Raw genomic sequence first — 23,060 nt, 5'->3', positions numbered from 1 at the left:
ACCGGATGGAATAGCTATCTGGATAGCAACTCTATTAGAGCATACTTTTCCAACAAACTTGCCAAATTTTAATTTAGAGATTGGGATAGCTATTCTCTTGGAGATGCTGTTACAACTCAAACCCCCTCCATCCTTGCTAAAGTCAAAATGCCAATTGTCAATTGACACCAGTAGGCCTGTACTACGCCATAGTCAGGCGTGACGACGTTCTCGGAAGAAAATAACCAGCTTGACAACACGGAGATGGAGTCAAATACAGCCCGCACCCTGCCTGGAAAAGAATGCTCGGCTGAACTTTCTACTCTTCTGGAACTTACAATTCTCAGTTTCAAACACGGATAAGAATCGTTGCAATTCGTCAAAACCGCATCCATCTCGAGTGTTTGACCGACCACAAGACACGTCAGCAGATTATCGCTTCCCTCTGAAGCAAGCAAAGCAGAGGTAACTACCCACCAACGAACACACAACTACCAAGTGGTAACAAACTTCGTCAGATCAACTACTCGATGCTGCTGGCCGCCTGGCTCGCTGGACGCCTGGACCCAACAAGGCGCGGGCCCACGCGACAGCGTCCGGGCGGCTGACAACGAGCTTTGAGATCCACGCGTCGGCTCCTCTGCCCTTGCACGCGACATCCGACGACCACGAACCCGGCCGAGCAGAGCGAAAGCGGCGGCACCGAGACCTCCGCCCCGAGTGGGCCCTGCGCGTCAGAGACGCCTGCGCGCCGGCGAATATTCCCGTCCGCCGCGGCCGCGGGCAGGGGCAGTTCCGTCCAATTCCTCACGGGAAGCTCCGAGACGGCGAGATGCCATTAAGGATTGGGGCATTCCGGTCATTTCCGCATTCTCTACGCGCCGCAGCGTCCTTTGCTCCCCCTTTTGGTTTTCCGTGTGCTTTTGCTTTTGTTCTTCCCCTCCCTCCCTCCCTCCCTCCGCTGCAGCCTGCAAAAAGCTTCCAGAAGCAAGGGAAGAAAGGGGGAAGGAGCCGAGACGCCGCTCCAAATGCTTTGATCTCCGTCCGTGGGCTCTCCTCCCGATCGATCTCGGCTCCTCCATGGCGCGCGTCCTCCCGCTCAGCATCGACACGGGGGAGATGGCCAGGTACGCGCGCGGGGCTGAGGCCGTTTCTTCGTCAGCTTCAAATTACCCTTTCCTTTTTTCTTTTTCTCCCCTGGAGATTTTGCTTGGGCGGTAGGCTTGGTATTTCCTGTTGTTTTAGAGTTGGGGGTTTAGGTGTAGCTCGAAATTTCGCTTGGGATTTTCTTAGAACTCACTTGGGAGGTTTAATCCGTCCCAAACTCGGTGTTTACGCCATGCTTCGTACAGTGGTTAGCATCACCAGCTACAGATTGCGCTGCGGAAGCGGAAGGAAGACGATATTGTAGCTTGTTGCTTCCGCTTGGTCGGCAATGTCCCTTTCGCTTGGTCTGCGCGCCCTGGGTCGTTTCCGTTTCCAAGAATGGTGGTGGGTGGTGCCTTGGGAGCAACGGCGGCCGCCGCCGACCAGCCATCCGAGCCGCCGAGCGTTTGTGGCACGCGGCGCCGTGTGGTCAGCACGGGTGTCACCCGCGCACGTGCCACGCGTGGATCTAATTTAAAATGTTGAAGTCAAAACTTGGTCGAATTGGGGGAACATAATTATGATAACTACAGAGCGATGTTCCAACCATATCTGATTTTTTTCTTTTAAGGTCTCGCCCGGAATATCTCGATTGAACCACTGGCTGTTGCACTGCACCAGCTGGTGGTTAGTTTCAGACTGCTGTGGATGAACTGATGAACAAGAACAGCTGGATGCGTTCACTATTTGCTAGATGCAAATGTTCGCAGTGATGTAGTTGGGATGTAGAGAACACATAGTTGGAAATTTCCACATGGTTAATTCAACTTTTTTTCACCATGTGCGTTAAATACTTAAATGTGAGTTGAAATAAAGAGGACCTGAATGCAGATAGTGTACTGGGTATTTGTTTTTCTTAGAGTATACACCTTTGACTTCCAAAGAGCACATTCCCTCCTTTTGGCATTGTCTAAGAAAATTGTGAACCTGTGAATATTGTGATACTGGTGTAGATTTCAAGGTGCATTACATATCATGTGTACCATATCAGGTTTCTTAGTTTTGCTTCTTGGATAGATGCTACATGCTACTAGTCTGGTAGCACAAGTATTCCAACGCCTTATTTGACATGTTACTAATTTTCATAATGTTGCCTTTGGTTCATGAACAGAGGCGAAGATATGGTGACAGACATGCCAAGTTCTTCAGCTGGGGCGTCGTGCGCAGCAGTTGACCATTCTGAGCAAAACACAAAGGACGATGAATATGCGAGGCTGGTTACACGAGCTCAACATGCAACATCTGATGTCAGTGCGACAATTTTACCTGAGCAACCAAGGTCAAGATCCTTCATTTGGTGGATGAAAGTTCTGCTTGGCTGCTTCCTTCTTATAATAGTGGGTTACGTCTTTGTGAAATGGGGAGTCCCCTTTGCCTTTGAGAAGGTGAACACTGATACTCTTTCTCACAACTATTGCAGGCACTCTTTTTTCTCTAACCTGAAAGGTCCTGTCATCTATATAGCAGATAACCTGAAAGGTCCTGTCATCTATATAGCGGATAGATGAATCAGATCCTTCAGATGTTACTATGGTTTCTCTTTCTTAAATGCTAAGACAATAACAATTAGGTTTCAGAGATAAATTGAAATCTGCTTGCTGGCAACTTGGCAAGCTCTTAAAGAATAATTACAAATTTGGTATGATCCACGCTGGCATGCTCGATCAATTTGGTCCCTAGAGTTCAAATCTACATGGATATATGTCTCTTATGCTTCCTAGACACCCCAGATGATCATGATTCTATCATAATGAACAAGATGCAAAATGTCTGAAATATCTTCCATACTGTTTTGAATAAAAACAAAGAGATGTAACATCAGTATATGCCCTAAACCTTGTAATTCAGAAACTGTCACTCATTGATAAACACATGCTCTCATGGCCCATTGGTCACAGTATCATGCAAAATTTATGTCCTAACAAGTTGCTGACATGTACTACAAGTGAAAAACATCCTAGTACACTCTTAGCATTTTGTAAGCTATGCACTTGACACACAGATATGATGTACTTTAAGTGAAATATAATTTGTGGTTTTTATTTGTTTGTTGTAGGTTCTTTTGCCAATCATGCAGTGGGAAGCAAGTGCTTTTGGGCGTCCAGTATTGGCTGTTGTTCTTGTTGCATCTTTGGCTCTCTTTCCAGTTATTTTAGTTCCTTCTGGTCCTTCTATGTGGTTAGCAGGAATGATCTTTGGTTATGGTTGGGGTTTCTTGATTATAATGGTCGGGACTACTATTGGCATGGTGGTACCGTATTGGATTGGCTCATTGTTCCGCGAACGTCTACATGTAATTTCTCAGCCATATGTTCTGATTTTTAATTTAAGAGTTAGATCTTTTCTTTTTATAGGACTGTTCCCTAATTCGGTTTTTTTTTTCTGCTTCTATTTTTTCCTTTCTACAAAAATGCAGGTATGGTTAACGAAATGGCCTCAGCAGATAGCACTAATAAAACTTGCTGGTGAAGGGAATTGGTTCCAGCAGTTTCGAGTTGTTGCGCTATTCAGGATCTCACCATTCCCATATACAATTTTTAATTATGCTGTCACTGTGACAGAAATTAAGTTCAACCCTTATCTATGTGGTTCAATTGCTGGAATGGTACCAGAGGCATTCATCTACATATACAGGTTAGGCTTGATCAATCTACATTGCAGATTACTATTCCAATTACCTTAGCATGATTTTTCCTCCTAGATGCAGGGTTTATGATTAAGAGTAGGAAGTACTTTTTTATTTGCTTATCTTAGCTACATTTTGGTGCAGCGGACGGTTAATCCGTACATTGGCTGACATGAAGTATGGCAACTACAAAATGACGCCGGTGGAGATAACATACAACGTCATCTCCTTCATCATCGCCATCGTCCTCACAGTCGCCTTCACGGTCTACGCCAAGAGAGCTCTGAACAACATAAAAAGTTCAGAAGGTATCTGTAAAGAAGAAGTTCTGAGCCCTGCCGGCTCGGGTGCACGTCTGAAACACCATCAGGAGCGCTCTGGTTCATGCTCTGTAGAACTAGATGTTGTATGACGGTGTATTTCATTCACCGGGAGAGTAGATACAAAGATTGCCTGAGAGGAGGCTGTTAGGTGTAGGGTTGCGCCGGGTAGATAGGCTACAACAGCAGGTTAAATAATAGTATAATACACCCAGCTGACGTGGTTTACTCGATTCATTTCGTGTGCTTTGTCTGCGTGGCCATACTTGAACTGAATCCGGGGGTGCAATAGTACTGAATACTGAATTGTGACTGAGCGTTGCCGCTCTCAGCGATGGTGTAACCAGAATGCTGTTGCTGGCGTGTAGACTCCACGTGGAGATTTCTGTAGAGTCCAGAGGCCTCCATAAGCACGGCCTTGCAACTAGTCTACCACTGCGGTCTGCGGGCATCTGAAACATTGTGCACTTTGTAACTTCTGATACAGTTTGCACATGCCATATGATCCGTTTTGATCCGTTTTGAGAAAATTCCTTTTTATGCCATTGAAGGCTATGCGCATCCCTGGTGTGCCATCCAAAATCAGAGCACACATCCAGTGCCATTGGTTCCATCCCGTGAGTGCCACTACCGTCACTTTTATCGTTACGTCGTTAAAGAAATCCCTCCGAGGCTCCGACTGTGCCGTTCTCTCTCCTTTCGGGCTCTCAGCTCCCGATCTCATCGTCCTCCGTCGCCGCCAGCGAATCCAACGAGCGATCAGGGGGACGACGCCGTCTCACAACCAAAGCTATCTGAGATCCCAGGCTCCTCTCCTCTCCCTTTTTGAGTCTCTGTCGAATTTTTAGCATCGCTTCGGTTTCTTGTTCTTTGGGGGTAGGATAGTAGCTTCCGTGTAGTTTCATTGCCCCTGTGGTTTCTGATAGGAGCTCGGCTTGAATTTTCGTCTGCGTCGATCTTGTCCGTGTTGGTAGCAGTAGATCCTTTCTACTAGCTGCGGCGTGCTCTGTTTTCCTGTTCTTGCCGTTTCTTGTTCTAATAACCCGTGGACGCAGGGTCCAAATCCATCCCATCGCAGAAGTGTGGCAGCCGGCGCGCGGCGGCGCCGCAGCCGCCGCTGCAGGAAGCCGGATCCAGCACGCCCCCCTGCAACCCGTCTCCCACAATAAAGCTGCAATGCTGGCGGCGACGGGCGACGCGTGCGCGTGCGCGAACACCCTCGCAGCGCTCCAGCTCAGTGCCATGGCGCGGATCACGGCTGGCTGTGGCTCAGCTCGGCGCCCTCGCCGCGAAACTCCGCCCGTCGACTGGTCCTTCGTGGAGCTCGAGCCTGCCCACGACGTCCTCTAAAGGCAAGAAGTGGCGGCGCCGAGGAGAGGGGCGGCGCGGTCGGCATGAGCGGGGAGGGCCCGGTGCAGAGAGCTTAGCTTCCCTCAATCGATTCATGTTGGGGGCGATGGCAAGGGCGTTAAAGTTTTAACGCCGTGACGGTAAAAGTGACGGCAATGGCATACGGGTTGTAAAGTTAAAATTGATGGCATTGTGTAATTTTCAATGGTATACACAATGGCACGAACGGGATAAGTATAGCTTCTGACGGTATAGAAGGAATTTACTCGTACGTTTCAACAGAAAACTCATTGGGTCCATGCAACGATGCTTGGTATTTGGGGGCTTGAATCCGTGTCCGCAGACGCACCATAGAACTTCCCGCAAGGCCGCAATCGCTTGAACTTTCGCTGGAAAATGATACGCTGCAGCCGGCCGGCCGCGGCATGCCTGCAGAGGGCTGGGGAAACAAGCGGGCCGCCTGGCCGCGGTCCACTGGACGTCAAATGTGTCTGGGCCGCAGGAAACCCACAGCGTCAGATTTGTTATTTTGTAGCAGAGATAGCGCACAGAGCGGGTGGTTGGTTTCCGTCCCAAACTGCTTGTTGGAGCGAACGGCGGCAGGGAGCGCTGCTATTTACGAGGGCCAGGAGCGCCCGTGGTATAGCACGCAGCTGCGCAGTGGGCACAGAGCGAACTATTCTTTCGCCTTTTACTAAAGAATACCGTGTGCCCGCTGCAATAAGCAGCATACGCCTATTTTTTTAGGGATCCATCTTCTTGTGAGAAGGATCCCAGCAAATCAAGATAAATTTCAAGAAAAAATGTTGTGGTACAAGGAAAGGTTTAGATGTTGTACAAGGAAGGTGCTTTGAAATCAAGACAAAAATACAAACCTGTTGATCAAACAATATCAGTATGGATATTAGCGCATTGCACGGTTGGAAGATCCGCAATGGCTCAACTTCAGTTCGTCTAGAATTTGAGGAATCTTTAGTCCAATCCAGCAATGTCAGGGACAATAAGCTATGCTGAAAAGACCACTTCCCTTGCACAAGCAGCTGAGATTTGGTGCTTCCAGCACAGCATTGTTTTGTTGCTGTACAAGACTGGGATCTCTGCAAATTTGAACGTAGGTGACTCTTGACTGGACAATTGGTTAGACCTGACTCTCTTCTGCTCCGTACAAATTGATTGACGAAATATGAACACAAATATATGCTCTATGTTCCGAACAGAGGAGAGCTCAATATTTTCAGGTTAGTGTCCTGCACTGGACAGTCACCATTTTCCCAGCCGTGCACAAGCCTGCAGGCATTGAGTGCTTCAGAGCTGCAAAACGCGAGCGGTACCTGAATCCAAAGATGCAAGACGGGTGTCAACTGGCTGGGGAAGATCTGCTGCTTTCAGAAAGACAGAATGAGGCAGCCATGTTGCTGTATATATCAATCAATCAGATAGTCGTGTGATCACTACAGTATGCAGCTGGTAGCTTGCTGTCCCAGCGATCGAGCTAAAGAATACCGTGTGCCTGCTGCAATAAGCAGCATACTCCAATTATTGGAGGGCTACCTCTCTTTGTGAGAAGGGTCCCAACAATTTAATTGAATTTTTCGCAGTTATTATTTATAAATATATAAATAATTTACTATATATAATTATTTGTAAATAAATCGTTTCTCTCCAGTTCAGTGTTTAGCTCTCGAATTTCGAACAGTTGCAAAACCTGGTTCAAGTCTGCAAGCGCTTTGCAGCCTGCACTTTCAGGCCCCGAATGCAGTTTTTGCAAAGGAATTTTGGAGGAATGGCTTTCCTTTGTTTGGCTAACATCAGATGGCATTTAGAACGCAGGAAACGCCGAGCAAGATTCCAAAGGAACAGTAGGTTTGCCTGTACTTTTGTAGAAAAAAAATAAGGTCCGAGCAAAGGGAATCGTTGGTGCTCACGCTTAACAAACGTTCTTACCATTGCTTGGAAACACTAATGCTGTACTTGATCTTAATTAATTAATAGGCCTTTCATCTCTTTGGGCCCGCCCAAGTGACTAGTAGCGGCCGGCACTTCTTTAGCTTTTGCCTGTTCAACCATTTAGCTGCATGCTCAACTATTGTGTTGTGGATTAGAGTTTGAAGAGATCGAGAGATGGAGAGAGAAAAAAGACTGTCATTCTTCTTTTTTCGATTGTATTATGCTGGTACATTTTGTTTTGTTTAGTTAATGTATTTTCTAATCCTATACTTTCGTTATTTTGTTCCAAACACCACTTCATATGTTTTTCCTTTTCCTGTGTTTTCCATTTCTCTGTTTTCTCACTTTGGCCACAATCATTTCCTATGTTTGCCATCATTCCTTTGTTTTGCATTCCTCCGTTCCAAACAAACCTTCAGTGTTCCTCAGAGAAGGCCTCCAACTATTCACAAGAAATCTTCCTGTAGGTATGTCCGATTCAATTTGATACGTTTTTCTAATTTTTTGAGAACTTCAGTGTCACCGGAAGACAAGTGAAACTAAATGCTAGTACTATTTTTAGATGCATGGAGCAAATTAAAAGATTCGTATGAGCTGCTTTTACTATTATCGTGTTAACATCATCACATCATCTGATGAACAATGTGTATACTTACATGCGAAATCTGCAGAAGTATGTTCTGTTGAGAAATCAGCGCCCAAACCTTGACACCAACTCTCCAGAAGTGGCACCAAAGTGGTGTGACATCACTTCTTCTATAAACCTTATACCTACACTACTCTGAGGAGATCTTCACACCAACACCAACACAGGAAACCAACTCTCTATACGGGAACTCAAATCTTTTATTCACCTACTCGCAACTTGATACAGCACTCACTCTTACACTCTTTATGTGGCTACCCTACCATGACACCACTATACTACATGACAATCTTGTCATCTCTTCACCTATGGCTCACATGCCACTGTATGCTATGGTATGGCTAGGAGGGAGGGGAGCACATCTATTTATAGGTGCTTATGATCATTGTGGTGTTGCCATGTTGCAACTTCCATACTCTTCCATATAAAATATCCTAACTCTAGAACCCTCCTCATCATTATCCAGTTTCTTATATTTCTACCATGCAAAATATCTAATTTTAGAGTATTCTACACTTCACCATGAAGCATGGCAACTATGGCTCATGCATTCTCTCCAATTTTTTAGAACCTTCCTACCTTGTCATGATCTTATCCTTATACATGGCAAAGTTAGTCTCTTGAGATCTCCACAATCTTCTAGAATGTTCCAAATATGCATTGCATATTTCAACACTCCCCCTCAATGTTATCTTATCTTGGACGGTCGAACCATTACGTGTTGCTGCCCTTGGATCTTCTACGCTCTACCATTACGAATCTTCTTCTTCACTTGCCCTCGTGACATGATCTTCTCTTCCTTCAACTTATATGCATCTGTCTTCAGTTGGAGGTTCCCCACAGACTTGATGCATCCATGCATCTCTTCTTTCTTCTTCACCCTTCTAGTTGTCTGTCCTCTAGATGCTTCCTTGTACGAAGGCAAAATAACTTTAGCCGGTGAAATATTGTCATACCTGAGATCTTCACAACTGCGTCCTTCCGAAAAAAATTTCATCTTATCATGCTCCTCCAAATCTTCATGGATCACCAATGCTCCATGTCTATCTTCACCATGCTCTTGTGGCTCCTCATCATCATGAAGACTAGACTCTATCTTTTCATCTTTAATATCTTCCTCTTCATCGCTTACAACCTCCCAATCTTCATCATTATCATATCCAAATACTATGAATCCTTCTAAAGTATCTGGATCTCTCACCTCCATGGTGAAGCCACCTTTTACATCCCACTCTTCTTCTTCTTCAATGCTATTTGATGGAATTTCACCTTCTGTCAAGTCTTCCATGAAGTGAGCTCCAATCATCTTCAATTGTGGCTACTGCCTCAGCATCCCACTCTTCTTCGCTTAGCCACCCACTCAGGACAACTTCTTTTGTTGTAGCCACGTTTCCTTCTTAGTGCCTCCATAGAATCCAGCAGTCCCATGCAAGATATCCTTTCTTGCTACATTTGAAGCACTCACCTCTTCTTCTCCTCTCGTTCTTGACCAACTCTTGTCATTTTTGTCACTGCTTTCTTGTTGAGCTCCCCCTAAATAGCTGCTCTTCTTTGGGCAACTCCTATCACCTCTTGTCCACTCCTTCGCCTCTCCTTGACCTCTTGGTGGACCCTTCTTTCTGATGAAGAGAAGAGCGCCTCCTCTTCATCCTTCTCTTCCAAAGTGATGTTTCCCATCTGCTTGGCTAATGCCTCCTAATTAGCCAATAAGTTCTCCAACTCCACCAAGAACAGTTGCATTGGCCATCCACTCACTGCAGCTATAAACCCACTGTACTCAAGGCTTAGGCCATTGATGATGATCCTTCTCATCCGAGCTTCATTGACCTTCTCCTCCGGGTCAAGCTGAGATAACTCTCGGTAGATATTCTTCACCTTAGTAAAGTACTTGTTAATGCTCGGAGTTTCTTGTGAGATACCTGCAAGCTCTTTCTCTAGGAGCTGGAATCATGCCACATTCTTCTTCGAGAATAGCTTCGACAATGTCTCCCAAGCCTCATTTGGTGTCTCCGCGTCTCTAATGTGCTCTACCAGATCTTCCTCGATCGTCGTCTTCAATATGAACATAGCCTTGCCTGCCTTGATTCGCCACTTTCGCAAGGCTTCCGCATTCTCCTTCGGTGGAGGAGTTTTTTCGGTGCCTGCTACGACCTCCCATAGGTCCTGACCCATCAAGTAGGACTTTATGCAGGTCTGCCAATAGCCATAGTTGTGGCTATTGAGCCTCCTCATGCCTCCTGCGCTCAAGAGATCTGCCATATCAACTGACACCCAGCATCACCTACGCTTGATCCCAGATCAGCATTTCTTCACAGTCTCGAATTGTGATCTCCGGCAGAGTCTCCCCTTAGCGCCTCTCGGTGCCACACCGAGCAATGTAAGCACCCTGCGCCTACCAACAACTGCACCGACCACTATGAGTGCTCCGCACTCACCACAAAACTCCTTCCAATAACGATCCCTGACCAACTTGGCTTTGATACCAATTATTGAGAAATCGGCGTCCAAACCTTAACACCGACTCCCTAGAAGTGGTACCAAGGTGGTCTGAGACCACTTCTTCTGTAGACCTTATACCCACACTACTCTGAGGATACCTTCACACCGACACCAACACGGGAGATCAACTCTCTACAAGCGAACTCAAATTTTTTATTCACCTACTCACAACTTTATACAACACTCACTCTTACACTCTTTATGTAGCTACACTACCATGACACCACTACACTACATGGCAACCTTGCCATCTCTTCACCTATGGCTCACATGCCACTCTGTGCCATAGTATGCTAGGAGGGAGGGGAGCACATCTATTTATAGGTACTCATGATCATTATGGTGTTGCCATGCGACAACTTCCACACTCTTCCATACAAAATATCCTAACTCTAGAACCCTCCTCATCCTTATCCAATTTCTTATATTTCTACCATACTAAAATATCTAGTTTTAAAATATTCTACACTTCACCATGAAGCATGGCAACTATAGCTCATGTATTCTCTCCAATTTTTTAGAACTTTCTTACCTTACCATAAGCTTATCCAGTTAGTCTCTTAAGATTTTCACAATCTTTTAGAATGTTCCAAGTATTTAGAATGTTCCAAGTATGCATTGCATATTTCAACATATTCCTTTGTTTCCCTAACCCCTACTGTACACATCTACAACCTCAACAATGTTCAAGATAACTTTCAGCTGCAACTGCAGGCTCCAGTAGTTTGACAACCTCAACAATGTTCAAGATAACTTTCAGCTGCAACTGCAGGCTCCAGTAGTTTGATTAGGTTCGTCTGATTTCAGCTGCTTTCAGACATTTGTTTTCATAGTTTTCTGATTGTTTCTGAAAGACAAAGTTTTCTAATTGTCAAACCATGCTTGTTTCACTAATGGTTTTTATTCATGTAAAGAATGAAAGAATTTGTATGAACTGTTTGTGGTTAACTACCAGTATCACATCCTTTGATGAACAATGTGTATATGTATGTATACTACTACCTGCCCTAAGGCATCTGCACAAGCAGTATGCCTGTTCTTTCATTTCTTCTAACCCCTACTATACACATCTTCATCCATCTAGTCTTCAAGAAATTTCAGCTTGCAACTGCAAAAGTGCAGAGCTGCTTGCATCAGTCAGCTGCAGCTTCCACTGCAGGTGTTCCGTGCTGCAGAGGCGACCGGGACGCCCCCCTCGGCGTGGACGCGTCGCACCCCCTCGGCGCCGCCGCCGCTGGCTGGTTGAAGCTTCGCCTCAGCGGAGAGGCGAACCGGGACGCGGCGGCGGTGCTGCCGCACCTCGGCGAGAGGTTCACCTGCTCCAGCGCCTGCACCTGGAGCTCCGACGGGTAGTCGCGCACGCACCCGATCCGGGGCCCGGCACCCGTCGTCCACTTGAAGGACAGCTGCTTGCCCAGCTGGTAGGATTTCATCTCCTTCTTGGAGTTGATCCGCTCCAGGATCTTCTCCCGCGGCACGGGCGCCTGCTCTTCGGCCGCCTCCTGATCATCTTCTGATGAATCGGGCCGTGCCATCGCAGTTTCTTCTTCGCATTTCTCGATCTCCGTGCTGCCGTTGTTGACAGCTTCAGGTAGCGTCTGGCAAGGGCCGGTCTCTTCAGGTGCAGCCGTTTGGTCTCGAGTTTTTTCGCTCTCTGAAGTGACTCTTCTGAGACTGCCCCAGAACTCTCATCCTCCTCTGCTGGGCTCATCTGCAGAGAGTTTGCAAGGAATTTAAGACTGCAATTCTGTGGAGACATTGAGATTTTTCGTTCTGTGCTTCTGAATGAACATGATGTGCGTACCTTAACCTCAGTTAGATCGACCATGTTGTCCTTGAGGAAGCTCTGGAACTCCTGGAAGTTCTCCTCGGTCGGGCGGTAGTGCCCACTGTGAGGCCAAATAGCCTGCCACACAAACATAGCAGATTGCATCAGCGTGCCATCTAATGAACTGAACATTTACATGATTTTTTTTGGAAACAGTACTACTACTTGTAGTGAATATAAAGGAAGCAGATTGATAGGTGCAGTACCTTCAAGGTTCCATTCTCAACAACCAATCGCCCAGCAGCGGAAGTAGCCCCTCCGGCAAGAAAGCTAGAATGTTGAAATACACCCTTTCTCTTCTGCACATATGACATTGCAGGATAATGTTACACGGGGAACTGAAAATTCTAAGACGTTTTTCCAATATGTGGGTATATGAATATTCACCTGGCCAACATACAAGATCTTAGATGTGCTTAGAACAAAGATCCACTTTGCATCCCGTGGTCCGCAAGATGTGTCAAGGATTCGGCCGCTCTTCTTGTATAAGAACTTGCCGTCCTCGATTACGACTTCATAGTCCTCTCTTTCTTTCTGCACAAATGTATGAATGGTATATTAGCCACCGTATGTTCTACTCATAATTTCTCACTTGGTCTGTGTTCTGTTGAATACTTACTGGACCAAGGTACTTGATGCACTGGCTCAGAAGCTTTGATCTTGGGCACTTGCCTTCAAGGTTGATCTCTCTGCCTTCTCCGATATCGAGCCTGGATAAGCAGACCAGGTTCATCAGCTCAGATTTCATTTTTCAGTTGTTATAATTTATGAAATCTGAGTCATAAGCAAACTGATTACTAACCAGTAGAAGAAAGGCTGCTTGCTTTCGCATTGGAGCCAGCAATCGTAGTAGTAGTGAAGGTTATGACCGTAGCGGTGCCGTGGGTCAATCTGTGCATTAACAGTTTCAGTGTGAGATGAACATTAGCTTATCGTTTGTCGGAACATCAGTAAGGCCTGAAGAATCAGAAGAATGTTCAGTCGACACTCACCGCTTCGAGCCAGTGCTGCAAAGCGAGCTTCTGAGCCTTGTCATCCTTGAGCAATCCCTTTCCAACCTGAAACAGGCACAACAGTTTTAGTCCAGTCCACCCATCTCAGAACAATGAGCTGACAAAACCATCCAGAAAAGGGAAACAGCCAAATTTGTACCTTGGCAGCTCGGGTTCTTGCTCTTGACCACTTGGACATGGCGGTCTCCTGCTTCTCGATGTCGAAGAAGGACACGGAGCTGCGCTTGAGCAGCGCGAAATCCAGCAGCTTCCACCTGTCCAATCACAGAAAAATAAAACCAAATCAGCACCACCGACGCGCAAATGCTGCTGCGAACCGAGGCGTCCCAAGAACAACGGCCGGAGCCACACGCACCAGCTCTGCTCGACGAGGACGGCGCAGTCGGCGAGCTGCCGGCGCGTGCGGAAGCTCTTGTACACCTTCTGAAGCCTGAGCGCCGCGGCCTCGTGCTTGGGGCTCTCGACGGCCGGCTCGGTGAACCTCGCCCTGGCGACCTCCCTCGGCAGCGGCCCGGCGGGCTCCGGCGCGGGCGCGGCGGCGTCGCCGGCCCTGATGGAGATCTCGGTCTCCACGTGCAGGGCGCCCGAGGCGGCCTGCGCCCGCTTGAAGCTGAGCGAGCCCTCGATGTGCAGCTTGCCGGAGCCCAGCGCCTTGAGGACGGCGCCACCGCCGGAGGTGCCCGCCGGCGGCGCTTCCTCCATGTCGAGCGGGTCGTAGTCGTCGGCGGGGCACGAGAAGAGGACGCCCATCGCGACGGCTTCCTCCTGGATCTTTCCTTCCCCTTGTACTACCTAATGCAAAGAGACCACGCCCAGCAATCCGATTCAGACGCCGAAAAAAGAGCAACCGCGAAGCAAGAACATGTGCGAGCGCAGGAAGAAGAAAGGAAAAATGCAAGAGGCAAACCTAAGGTAGCTGCCTGTCTCCTTGTCCTCCTCTCAACCGATTCCTCTGTTGGGTTTGTTGTGCTTGTTGGTTTCCTCTGGTTCTGCCTTCGTCTCCCTTGGCGAACAGAAGGCCGCTGGGCACTGATGGTGGCTGATTATCCGGGGAGGTTAGTGTGAGACAAGGGCGCCGTTATATAGAGGGCGGGGAGCAGCTGCTGACCAGCTGAGCTGGGGGGAGGGAGGGCGGCTGGCTGGCGGTGTGGACTTTCCGGCCGGGCGGGGTCGGGCGGGGGCAGGCAGGAAGAACCCGAGGCAAGTACAGACAGGGGCGATCGATTAGTTTTGTGGCGGTTCCACGTGTTCCGGGGGATGCGAGTGAGTCAGATGTCTCGTCTCACTCGGAATCGCGCAGGGGCGGTGTGGGGAGAGGCGCTAGGCTGGCCGGCAACCGTGTATCAAAACCAGCGACGGCACGCCGCAGTTGCTGGTGGCGCGGCGGTGTCTTCTCCCCCGCGTGCTCTCTCTTCTCCCTCGGCCTCGGGGCACGGGCGCTGGCATTTTTAAGCACTGGAATTTGCTGGCCGTGGACGACGATGGTTCTAACTCGGGTTCATGCGTATGGTAAATGTCGTGATGCTTGTGAGGAATCTGACTTTGTTATCTCAACAACAAGGTTACCATAACCAAGGCGTCCGTAACACCGTGAATAGATCAGAATTTGGCAGGTTTCCTAGGAACAATCCCTTTCCAATATTTTGGATCGCCCCTGGTCGATTCCTCACCAATTTACCAGAGCCCGATGATGCAAGTTGAGGGTTACCTGACGCCAAAACGAGCATTGCAGTTTCCATGAACTAGCTAGCCAGTTAGGCTTTGGTTAAATGGTTATTCACTGGGGACGTTACTGAAAGTCCGTTACGAATTTACGATGACGAAAAGGGGTCGAGGGAGGAGATGCCGACGTACGGGAGAGGGAACAGCCAGGTTTATTCTAATTTTGAAAACTGATGGTCGGTTTGACGGTACAGCAATTTCCTGTCCGCTTTGTTCGTACTTTGTGCATTGTCCCCGGCATGACCTGTACGTTTACCTACGACGCGGTGAAATCCGCTAAATAATCGTGCCAACGAGCAATTGACTGCTGTCCCAGGTAAATAACAGAATTATACTACGGCGCTCTCTTCGGTTGTTGTACACGTAACTTACTTTGCAAAAAAACCCCTGGATGTATGTCAGTATATGATCTGTCTACACGACACACCATGTCTACGATGTTTTCGTTACTGTCTTCGTATGCTCCTCTTGCCACGTCACCGTTGAAACTACACTTTATTAGACACGTCACCGTATTTGACTCGAAAAAATATAAGGTGAAAAAAAGCACGTCAGCGATTCGTCCGTCGACGGCATTCCGTCTCGTACGTCATTTCTTTTTCGAAAGACTTGGCCTGATAGTTACAGCCGCTCTTTGTTTTTTGCTGGAATTCTGACCTCGACCGGTCGGTCCGTTGTGTCCATTTGTCGTGTCGAAACGGGATTTGGTCCACGAATCTGTCGGGAAATTTGGACGGTGAGGTGAGCTTGCGTGGAATATTTCATCAGCTAAGACTCTGTAGTTTCGTGAGGAAAAAAAAAACGGAGAAAGTAAATGGACGGTCTCCTGTCCTTCGATTTTCATTCGCAAGAAATTGAGCTGGTAGATACGCGTGCAGCTTTCCATGAATGTACAAGTACAACCCAAAAAGAAACCACCTTGCCTACCTGAATCTGGCGAGGCAGGAGCTAGCGACGCCCCCCAATTGAGCGACCACTTTCTTACACGTGCACCCGCGCGCACCGGGTGTGCAACAACTGTCTCTCTTCGTGGACCTACACGTGGTTCCTTGAACGGGTAGTCCACTGCACGCACCACAGTGAGAAACGCACACTGAAGTGAGGATGCAAACAGGACCATTTGAAATTTGAGAACCTCTTTCTAATTTTTCTGAGTTATTTCTTTTTATCTAATTTCATATTGTTGGTGTTTATCATCATTCCTATGTATTCAGTTTTTGCTTGTATAGAGGTTGATCTTCATAATCAGGTCGTCAATCAAGTCTTATAGCATGGTTAGTGTGTAATCCTTGAGTTGAGTGTGTGTTGTAGCAATTTCAGGGCTCCAGTCGAGTTCGAATTGTAGGGCGGGGTTTTGTCAGCTATGAATTTGTGCTCAGTTATTCGAAAATGGGACCAACAATTCTACTATTTCCGTTTCAAAATGTAGATCGTTTTAATTTTCTAATAATATGTATCTAGATATAACCCTATATTTAGGTGCATAGCAATATCTATATATCTAGAAAGGGATAAAAGGTGTTTTGCCCTCTTTCTGAAGTTCAATGGTGATTTTGCCCCTCCTTTTCTAACTTTGTGATTTTGCCCTTACTTTTTCGAATCGAAGCTGCCGTTTACCCCTACTTTGTATGTCCGTTAGATGGAACCAGATTAAATGAATAAATCAAAAGAGAAAATATTTGGAAAATAGGCAAAATACCAAACTACCCCTCCACTTATCCAATCACTCCCCAATCCCCATCCGGACAATGCGAACTCTCAGCAGTGGAAATCGAGGGCGGCAGTAGGGAGAGACCGGCGTGGGGGTCAGGTGCAGCAGCCTCCTTCTCGCGCCTATGCGCGGGCAGGGAGCGAGGAGCATTGGCGGAGCAGCACGCGAGCAGGAGCAGCGACTTGCCGGCTCAGGGAGCGGGGAGGCGACGATCGAGGCAGGCGCGGGGCCATGCAGGTGATGATGCACCGAGGTGCTCGCCGCTGAATCCGCCGGGTGCTTCATAGCAGGAGCAGGGTCTCTTCCCGCTTGCGTTGTCCTTTCTCTCCATGTTCATGTGGTGTGTTCTTTGCATTGGAAATTGATTTGTTCTTTGGATATTGCGGGATTAATTTGTTCTCATCGATATTTTGGATCAGGACAAGAACTGCTTGTTGCCTTTGCTCCCTACAACCCACAGGATCCATAGAATGACTGCTTTCCTTTTCCTTTAGATTTTTGTGCCCATTTTTTAATGTATACTTTTGTTCAAATTACAATAAATTTCAAATTTGTATCAAAATTTGTTATAATTCTTTATTCAAAAAAACATGTCACAAGCTTAAGTACAAAGCTCTAATAAAAATAAGAATAAATTTGTTAGGGCATGTTTTGTCTTTTTCTTACTTATTTGACACCGTGAAGTACCACTAACAGAATAGGACTAACAGAATAGGGGTAAACTTGAGCTTCGGTTTCAAATAGTGAGGGCAAAATCATAAAATTGAAAAAGAAGTGGTAAAATCACAGTTGCATTTCAAAGTGAGGGTACAAACACAAAAGCCCCACTAAGAAAGCGAAAACGGCATCAGTCCCAACGGGTTTTTGTTTAATTCGCCGAAGAAAGGGCTCCGTATCTCAATTATATTGATGTTCCTTGAACCAAAACAAGCACAAGACAGAAGGAATTGGAATATGTAGACACACACACATAAACAACAAAACCGCTTACACGTTGACCCCTCCACGCGAAATGCTGGTGGGCAGAGCGCGTAGCCACACAACAGCAAAGCGCCGAAACGCATCACCAAAACCACAGACATACACACAGAGTTATGCACACATGAATGCATAATGCCACAACAAGATGCCATGCAAGGAACCCAAAGAAAAGAAGAGAACCGAAATCTTGCCCCCCATAGCATAATGACATGATCCACTAAGCGCTCTCATTAGGAGCACGCATCATGGTACCCTAGCTAATCGATGGACGCAATTATCAAATCGGGGGACGCCAGGGTGTTTCTGACGCTAACCGTGCATCTGTGCCATCAGTTTGGTAGCTACTCCTATACGAGCATCACATATCATTAGTCGGTCTAAACGATGGGTCGTCACGGTGTGGCTGGTGCTTGGCGAGAAACCGCTGCGTACGTGCACTCGATCGCACAGCTAGATGCAGAGCAGGACGAGACGATCGGTCGAGTCCAAGGAAGAAGAACCTGGTTGCGTGAGATTGTGAGAACCTTCCATGGAAGCTTCACTAATCTTTTCTCCGGTAAGATCGAGTTGGTACAAAAAGTTGGTAGGATTATTGTTAATGATCTCGAATGGGCCTAGATGCAGCAGTACACGTCGGTGCGAACGCACATGATCGAGGGTGGCAAATCTAAGCTGTCCGGATCACGGCGAGAACAGCCGCATTTGTGGGCTCCGACATGGAATTTTGTCAGCTTATATACCCGGGGCCGTACGGCGGTGCACGCTTTTGGATGCAGCTTTCCGGTGGCTGGCGGCGGCGGCCACTAGCTCAGGCTCCGAATTCAGGACGGGGAACCACACAGGGAAGATCCCCTATCCGACCGATTCCGCTGGATAAGTTGCTTTATATTACGCAAAAATGCAGTGGTTGTCATGATACGGAAGACTTGAAGTGGATGAAAGCAGCGCTGGCATTCAGAGACCGCTCGGTACTTCAGAAACTTACTGTAATTTCATCAGCGCGTTGCTCAGCAGTTTTGGCAACATATATACAGGCCATAGTCAGGTTTCTAAAAGTAAAGAATGTCTCTAAAGTCTCTCTTACCATTCAAACACTTTAGAATACGAACCCAAAGTACTGATTTTTATATCTCACAAAATCTGCATAAAGTTGGACTAATCGCCGAGTAATTGAAGATTAAGGAGCTTAAATCTGTGATATGCTCACATCTTCTTCTTTTTTAAAAAAGAAAAAAGGAGCACAAACTAAATGGACCATGATTGAGTCCACAAAGTGCACGTATTCGTTTTATAGACGTTCGTCGTTGCTAACGGTGCCGGTGAGGGTACTGCTTGTATATGCAATAGCATATGTATGAATGAACTTTAGACCGGAAATGGTGCGCCTCTTTCGTTGCCTGCTAGAGAAGAGGAGTATCTGCTAAAAAGCTGCACTTTAATCACAAATAATGATGGTAAAGATCGGGAGGATAGCAACATGATAGCCTAGATTAGATTAATTTCTGGATGTATAAGAAAATAAATGTTTCTGATGCAACTGATTTTGATCGAATTCCCTGTTCAAAGTTATGCTGTCGCGGTGGCTCTTTTCACAAATGTATGAGCAGATAGTTATAGATAGGCACGCACTCTCGCCGTTTCAAATTATAGGTCATTGTAACTTTTCAAGATTTATAGTATTTCATACGTATCTAGACATAATATATATGTAGGTGCACTTAGAAAAAGCCAAAAACAACTTATAAATTGGGACAGAGAGAAAGAGAGAGTACATTTTAGGTATATTTGATGGCTGATATGATGACACTGTTATTAATTTCATATTGGTCAACTAAATTTTGGCCAAAAGTGTGCACTTTAATTTCAAAAGAAAAAAAAAGGTAAAAAGTCTATTTTAGTACTCAGAAAACAGGTTTTGTTCATTTGACCTTTACACAAAGCATTGACTCAATTTACTATCATAAACCATTCAAATGATATTGAATCGCCCCATAACAAAAAAATATCTTCTTTTTTCGTTTGCCCCTGTACGAGTTGTATGCTGCGTTCAATTTTCGTGGAATGGTACATGTCATAATGACCTATATATACTAGAAAATACCTTATTATTTTCTTATATATGGCACGAGGATTAAAGTAATGTAAAATGCACTAAATTGTGAAATAATGTTGTAACGTAAGGTCCGTGTTAGAAGGAGCAAAAGGAAAGAAAAAAAGAAAGGCAAATGTTGTTAGAAGAATTGATTTGGTCCATCGTGAGAAGTTGGGCGGGTGGAGAGTAGATCGCTCGATACTTTGTGTGGGGGTCAAGCACCCAGAGTCTACTGTACGTTCAGGTTGTAAAATGGACTTATAATTATTTTTTTCTTAAGAGAAGAAAAAAGAAGCAAGAAAGTGGCTTGAGTTTTTGGCCAGCGCAGTGCCAGGAGTTCCCAGGGGCCACGGCGACGACGCGGTCAGCCAGCAGGGAGGGGATTGGTGACGGCGAAGAGAGGTGCGTGTGCTAGCTAGAGACCGGCCGACCGGCGGACATGGAGCCGGATCGGTTGGTGGTACGTGGCCACTCGCGACATGGAGCCGCTAGCTCTGTCCAACGCGTGCGCGTCGTCCGATGATCCATCAGCGCGACTCTCGAGCCACTCACCTGGCTGGACTGCTGGTCCTAGCCGATCTAAATCTGATCATGTAATAACTTAACCTGCAGAGAGGTAGAGAATCCTAGTAAAATAGTACGGCAAATCTAAAGCTGACCCGGTCTGATGGAGCGGCCGTACGCGGACACACGTATGCGAGCTCGCCGTACGCATGCCCCTGTGATCCAATCCGTCATGTCGTGGCAGCAGCGGGGCGCCCCACGCGTACCTAGCATCGCGGCGAGGCCGGTGGCCGCGGACAAGGAAGACGATGTGGGGACACAGGCCGGACCCGGGAAAGCGATGGATGGATCGGTGTCGTCGTCGTCCCTCGTATCGCCTCTACGGCTCTACCTATCGACCAACCTTTTGATTTTGACCCGCGGATCGGATGATCAAATTAAAGTGGAACGAACGCGGCACAGAAGAAAGAGGGAAAAGGTTGGCGACGGCGACATGGATTCGGTTCAGATGATCTCTAGCTACCTCGCTCCACAGCTAGCTACAGGCTCATCGTTATCCCCTGCGCACCAACTGCATGCATGGCGTTTGGTTTGATTTGACTTCATTTGATTATTAGTGCAGATGCATGTTTGCATGCATGTGCTACTGGTTAGTACATGATTGATTAAAAGGAAATGGGTGCCGTGGCCGTCAGCTTGGCCAACGGCTGATCCAGCTAGCTCCTTGTCGTCATGCAGTCCGTTAAAATTTTTCCCCCGTCCTAGCTCCTGAATCAACGGGAGTCGCCGATCGATGGATCGCCTCGATGGCCGATTAAACTCAGCATCCACAACAGGATTTTCACCACACAGAAATAGCCTTCACCATCGACCTATCACCACCGGTTATTGGATGAGCGGAGCAAAGAATATTAAAACCGGCGGTAAAAGTTTATATCACCGTCGGTTTCAACTAAGAACCAAACCTTTCACCGACGGTCTCAATCACAACCCGGCGGTGAAAGGGCTGCATCCGGACTCGAAAAAATTATGAGCCGAAGTTAACCACAAGCTCGCGTCCGGATAATCCTTCCCCCTCCGCTGGCCCTATCTCTCCTCCACACTCCTAGCCTCCTTCCTCTCCCCTCTGTCCTTCCATCTCCCCCTCCCACTCCCTCGATTTCTTCTCTCTCCTTCGATCTCTCCCCTGCGCTGGCGTCGTCCAGATCCGGCCGGGTCCCTCCGCTCCCTGCATCAGCGCCGGCCAGATCCAGCCGGATCCCTCCGCTCCCCCTTGCTGTGCCTTACCTCCCCCCTTCGCTAGCCCCTCTGAGAGATGCTCACAGCGACAGAGTAGCGGCGGCGGGGTGAGGTGTGAAGGCAGCCCTTGTAGCGGGAGGCCGCGGTGCGATGGTGAGCGAGGTCACAGTTGTGGGCTGTGCGCGGCCACAGCGTGATGGCGAGTGGGGTAGCGGCCGACGGTCAGCACGGGCAACACGGGGCGAGGCATGGTGGTCGCGATGCGGCGAGGTCACGACGGCAGGCGTAGATCTGGATCCAGATCCCTCTCCCTCTCCCTCCCTTCCTCTCACTCGGGACGCCCCTCCATTGTCCCTCTCCCGACCGCATCCTGTCGGCGCCTCAGAGATCCGGCGAGAAGGAGCGCCGTCCGATCGGGAAGAAGGGGTGGCTGGCGGGTCGCGGGGAAGGGGCGCCCGGCACGGACGAGGTACAGCAGTGGCGCGGCCGGCGGGATGCGGGGCCGGGCTAGGATTTTTTTTATTTTTTGTAATACGCCGATTCTTGATCCGGCGGTGATGCCTATTTCCATCACCGCCGCCTTCTAGATGACGGATCTGAAACTGACGGTGATGATAGGTTTGGAGTCCGCGGTGATGAAGGTTGTGGAGTAGTGTTTGTTTCTGCAGCAGAATTCTCAAATGATGCACGAACCGGTACACGGTCCATCACACGCCTTACACCCATGCATAGTCACCCTCGCGTGTCCAACCGGCATCACTTGCGCGTCACGTTGAACGCAACCCAATCTGTTTCTGTTCACTGTGTAGTGGCCCAACATACAGGTACAGCGGAGCGGTGCCTACTAGTACGTACCTAGTAGCTAGCTAGTGGGGGGTCTCGATTCTCGAGCTCTGGTCCGGCCGTCACCGGTCACGGGCAGGTGACGCCGGAGCGGCGGCGGCCGCAAATGAGGACCCTGTGCCTCCACCCGTACACCACGCCACCCACTCCCATCCGTGACCGTGCACTCTGCTGTCCTGCCATGCATTGCTGCTGCTCTTCGCACCCTGACGGTCTGACAGCCGAGATCACCTGGTGCACGAGATTTCCAATCACGTTGACAGAATGAGAGACGCGGCGTGGTCTGATCCGATCCAACAGGCCGTACGTACGTACGGGGTACGGTGCGCTCGCACGCACGTAGTCCTACGTGTACGCCGGCCGGATGGGTTCGCGGAAGCTGCCGGTGGGCCGGCGCCCCCACCTGCCGAGGCCGGCGGCCACGGATCGACAAGCGAGACGGAGACAGGCAGATCGAGCAAGAGGAAGCGATCGATCGATCGGTGAGGCGACGGCGTACGTGGAGCTCGTCGTCGTCTTCCCTCTCCACTACCTCATCTCGGCATTTTGAGACCACCCCCCCAGGCCCACACCACGCGCGTAGGAAAACAAAGTGGAATGAACGCGAAGAGAGT

At 48.1% G+C, this 23,060-nt stretch overlaps 2 protein-coding genes across 3 annotated transcripts; one reads left to right on the top strand and one right to left on the bottom strand.

The window, feature by feature from the left end:
• The first annotated feature begins 908 nt into the window (after positions 1-908).
• LOC101780529 lies at positions 909-4,546 on the top strand. Its single transcript, XM_004984201.3, has 5 exons — positions 909-1,106; positions 2,237-2,510; positions 3,182-3,418; positions 3,542-3,759; positions 3,896-4,546. The coding sequence occupies exons 1-5, from the start codon at positions 1,060-1,062 to the stop codon at positions 4,161-4,163; spliced, it is 1,044 nt and encodes a 347-aa protein (XP_004984258.1). The 5' UTR covers positions 909-1,059; the 3' UTR covers positions 4,164-4,546.
• A 6,849-nt stretch (positions 4,547-11,395) lies between these two features.
• On the bottom strand, positions 11,396-14,488 carry LOC101780133 (IQ domain-containing protein IQM2-like). Of its 2 annotated transcripts, none has more exons than XM_022822809.1 (10): positions 14,262-14,488; positions 13,710-14,146; positions 13,494-13,608; positions 13,334-13,399; positions 13,144-13,232; positions 12,961-13,051; positions 12,729-12,875; positions 12,548-12,640; positions 12,318-12,419; positions 11,396-12,069 (listed from the first exon to the last, which is right to left on the bottom strand). In XM_022822809.1, exons 2-10 carry the CDS (start codon positions 14,102-14,104, stop codon positions 11,647-11,649), a joined length of 1,521 nt encoding a protein of 506 aa, XP_022678544.1. In that variant the 5' UTR covers positions 14,105-14,146; positions 14,262-14,488; the 3' UTR covers positions 11,396-11,646. The 2 variants fall into 2 exon arrangements, with proteins under 2 accessions (XP_022678544.1, XP_014661242.2); XM_014805756.2 differs by having other exon boundaries at positions 11,396-12,224; positions 14,262-14,481.
• Between the last annotated feature and the right edge of the window lie 8,572 nt (positions 14,489-23,060).

Source organism: Setaria italica, chromosome IX (genome assembly GCF_000263155.2).
Source record: "Setaria italica strain Yugu1 chromosome IX, Setaria_italica_v2.0, whole genome shotgun sequence".
Classification (NCBI taxonomy): Eukaryota; Viridiplantae; Streptophyta; class Magnoliopsida; order Poales; family Poaceae; genus Setaria; species Setaria italica.
This window is presented reverse-complemented; position numbering and strand designations above follow the sequence as displayed.

What these genes read in the sequence shown, in the direction of transcription:
- LOC101780529 (XM_004984201.3), top strand. Translation starts at nt 1,060, where the DNA reads ATGGCGCGCGTCCTCCCGCTCAGCATCGACACGGGGGAGATGGCCAG. An exon ending in GACACGGGGGAGATGGCCAG is followed by an intron (nt 1,107 to 2,236) that starts GTACGCGCGCGG and finishes GTTCATGAACAG; the next exon opens with AGGCGAAGATATGGTGACAG. An exon ending in TGTTCCGCGAACGTCTACAT is followed by an intron (nt 3,419 to 3,541) that starts GTAATTTCTCAG and finishes ACAAAAATGCAG; the next exon opens with GTATGGTTAACGAAATGGCC.
- LOC101780133 (XM_022822809.1), bottom strand. Translation starts at nt 14,104, where the DNA reads ATGGGCGTCCTCTTCTCGTGCCCCGCCGACGACTACGACCCGCTCGAC. An exon ending in CAAGAACCCGAGCTGCCAAG is followed by an intron (nt 13,400 to 13,493) that starts GTACAAATTTGG and finishes TGCCTGTTTCAG; the next exon opens with GTTGGAAAGGGATTGCTCAA. An exon ending in TGCAGCACTGGCTCGAAGCG is followed by an intron (nt 13,233 to 13,333) that starts GTGAGTGTCGAC and finishes GTTAATGCACAG; the next exon opens with ATTGACCCACGGCACCGCTA.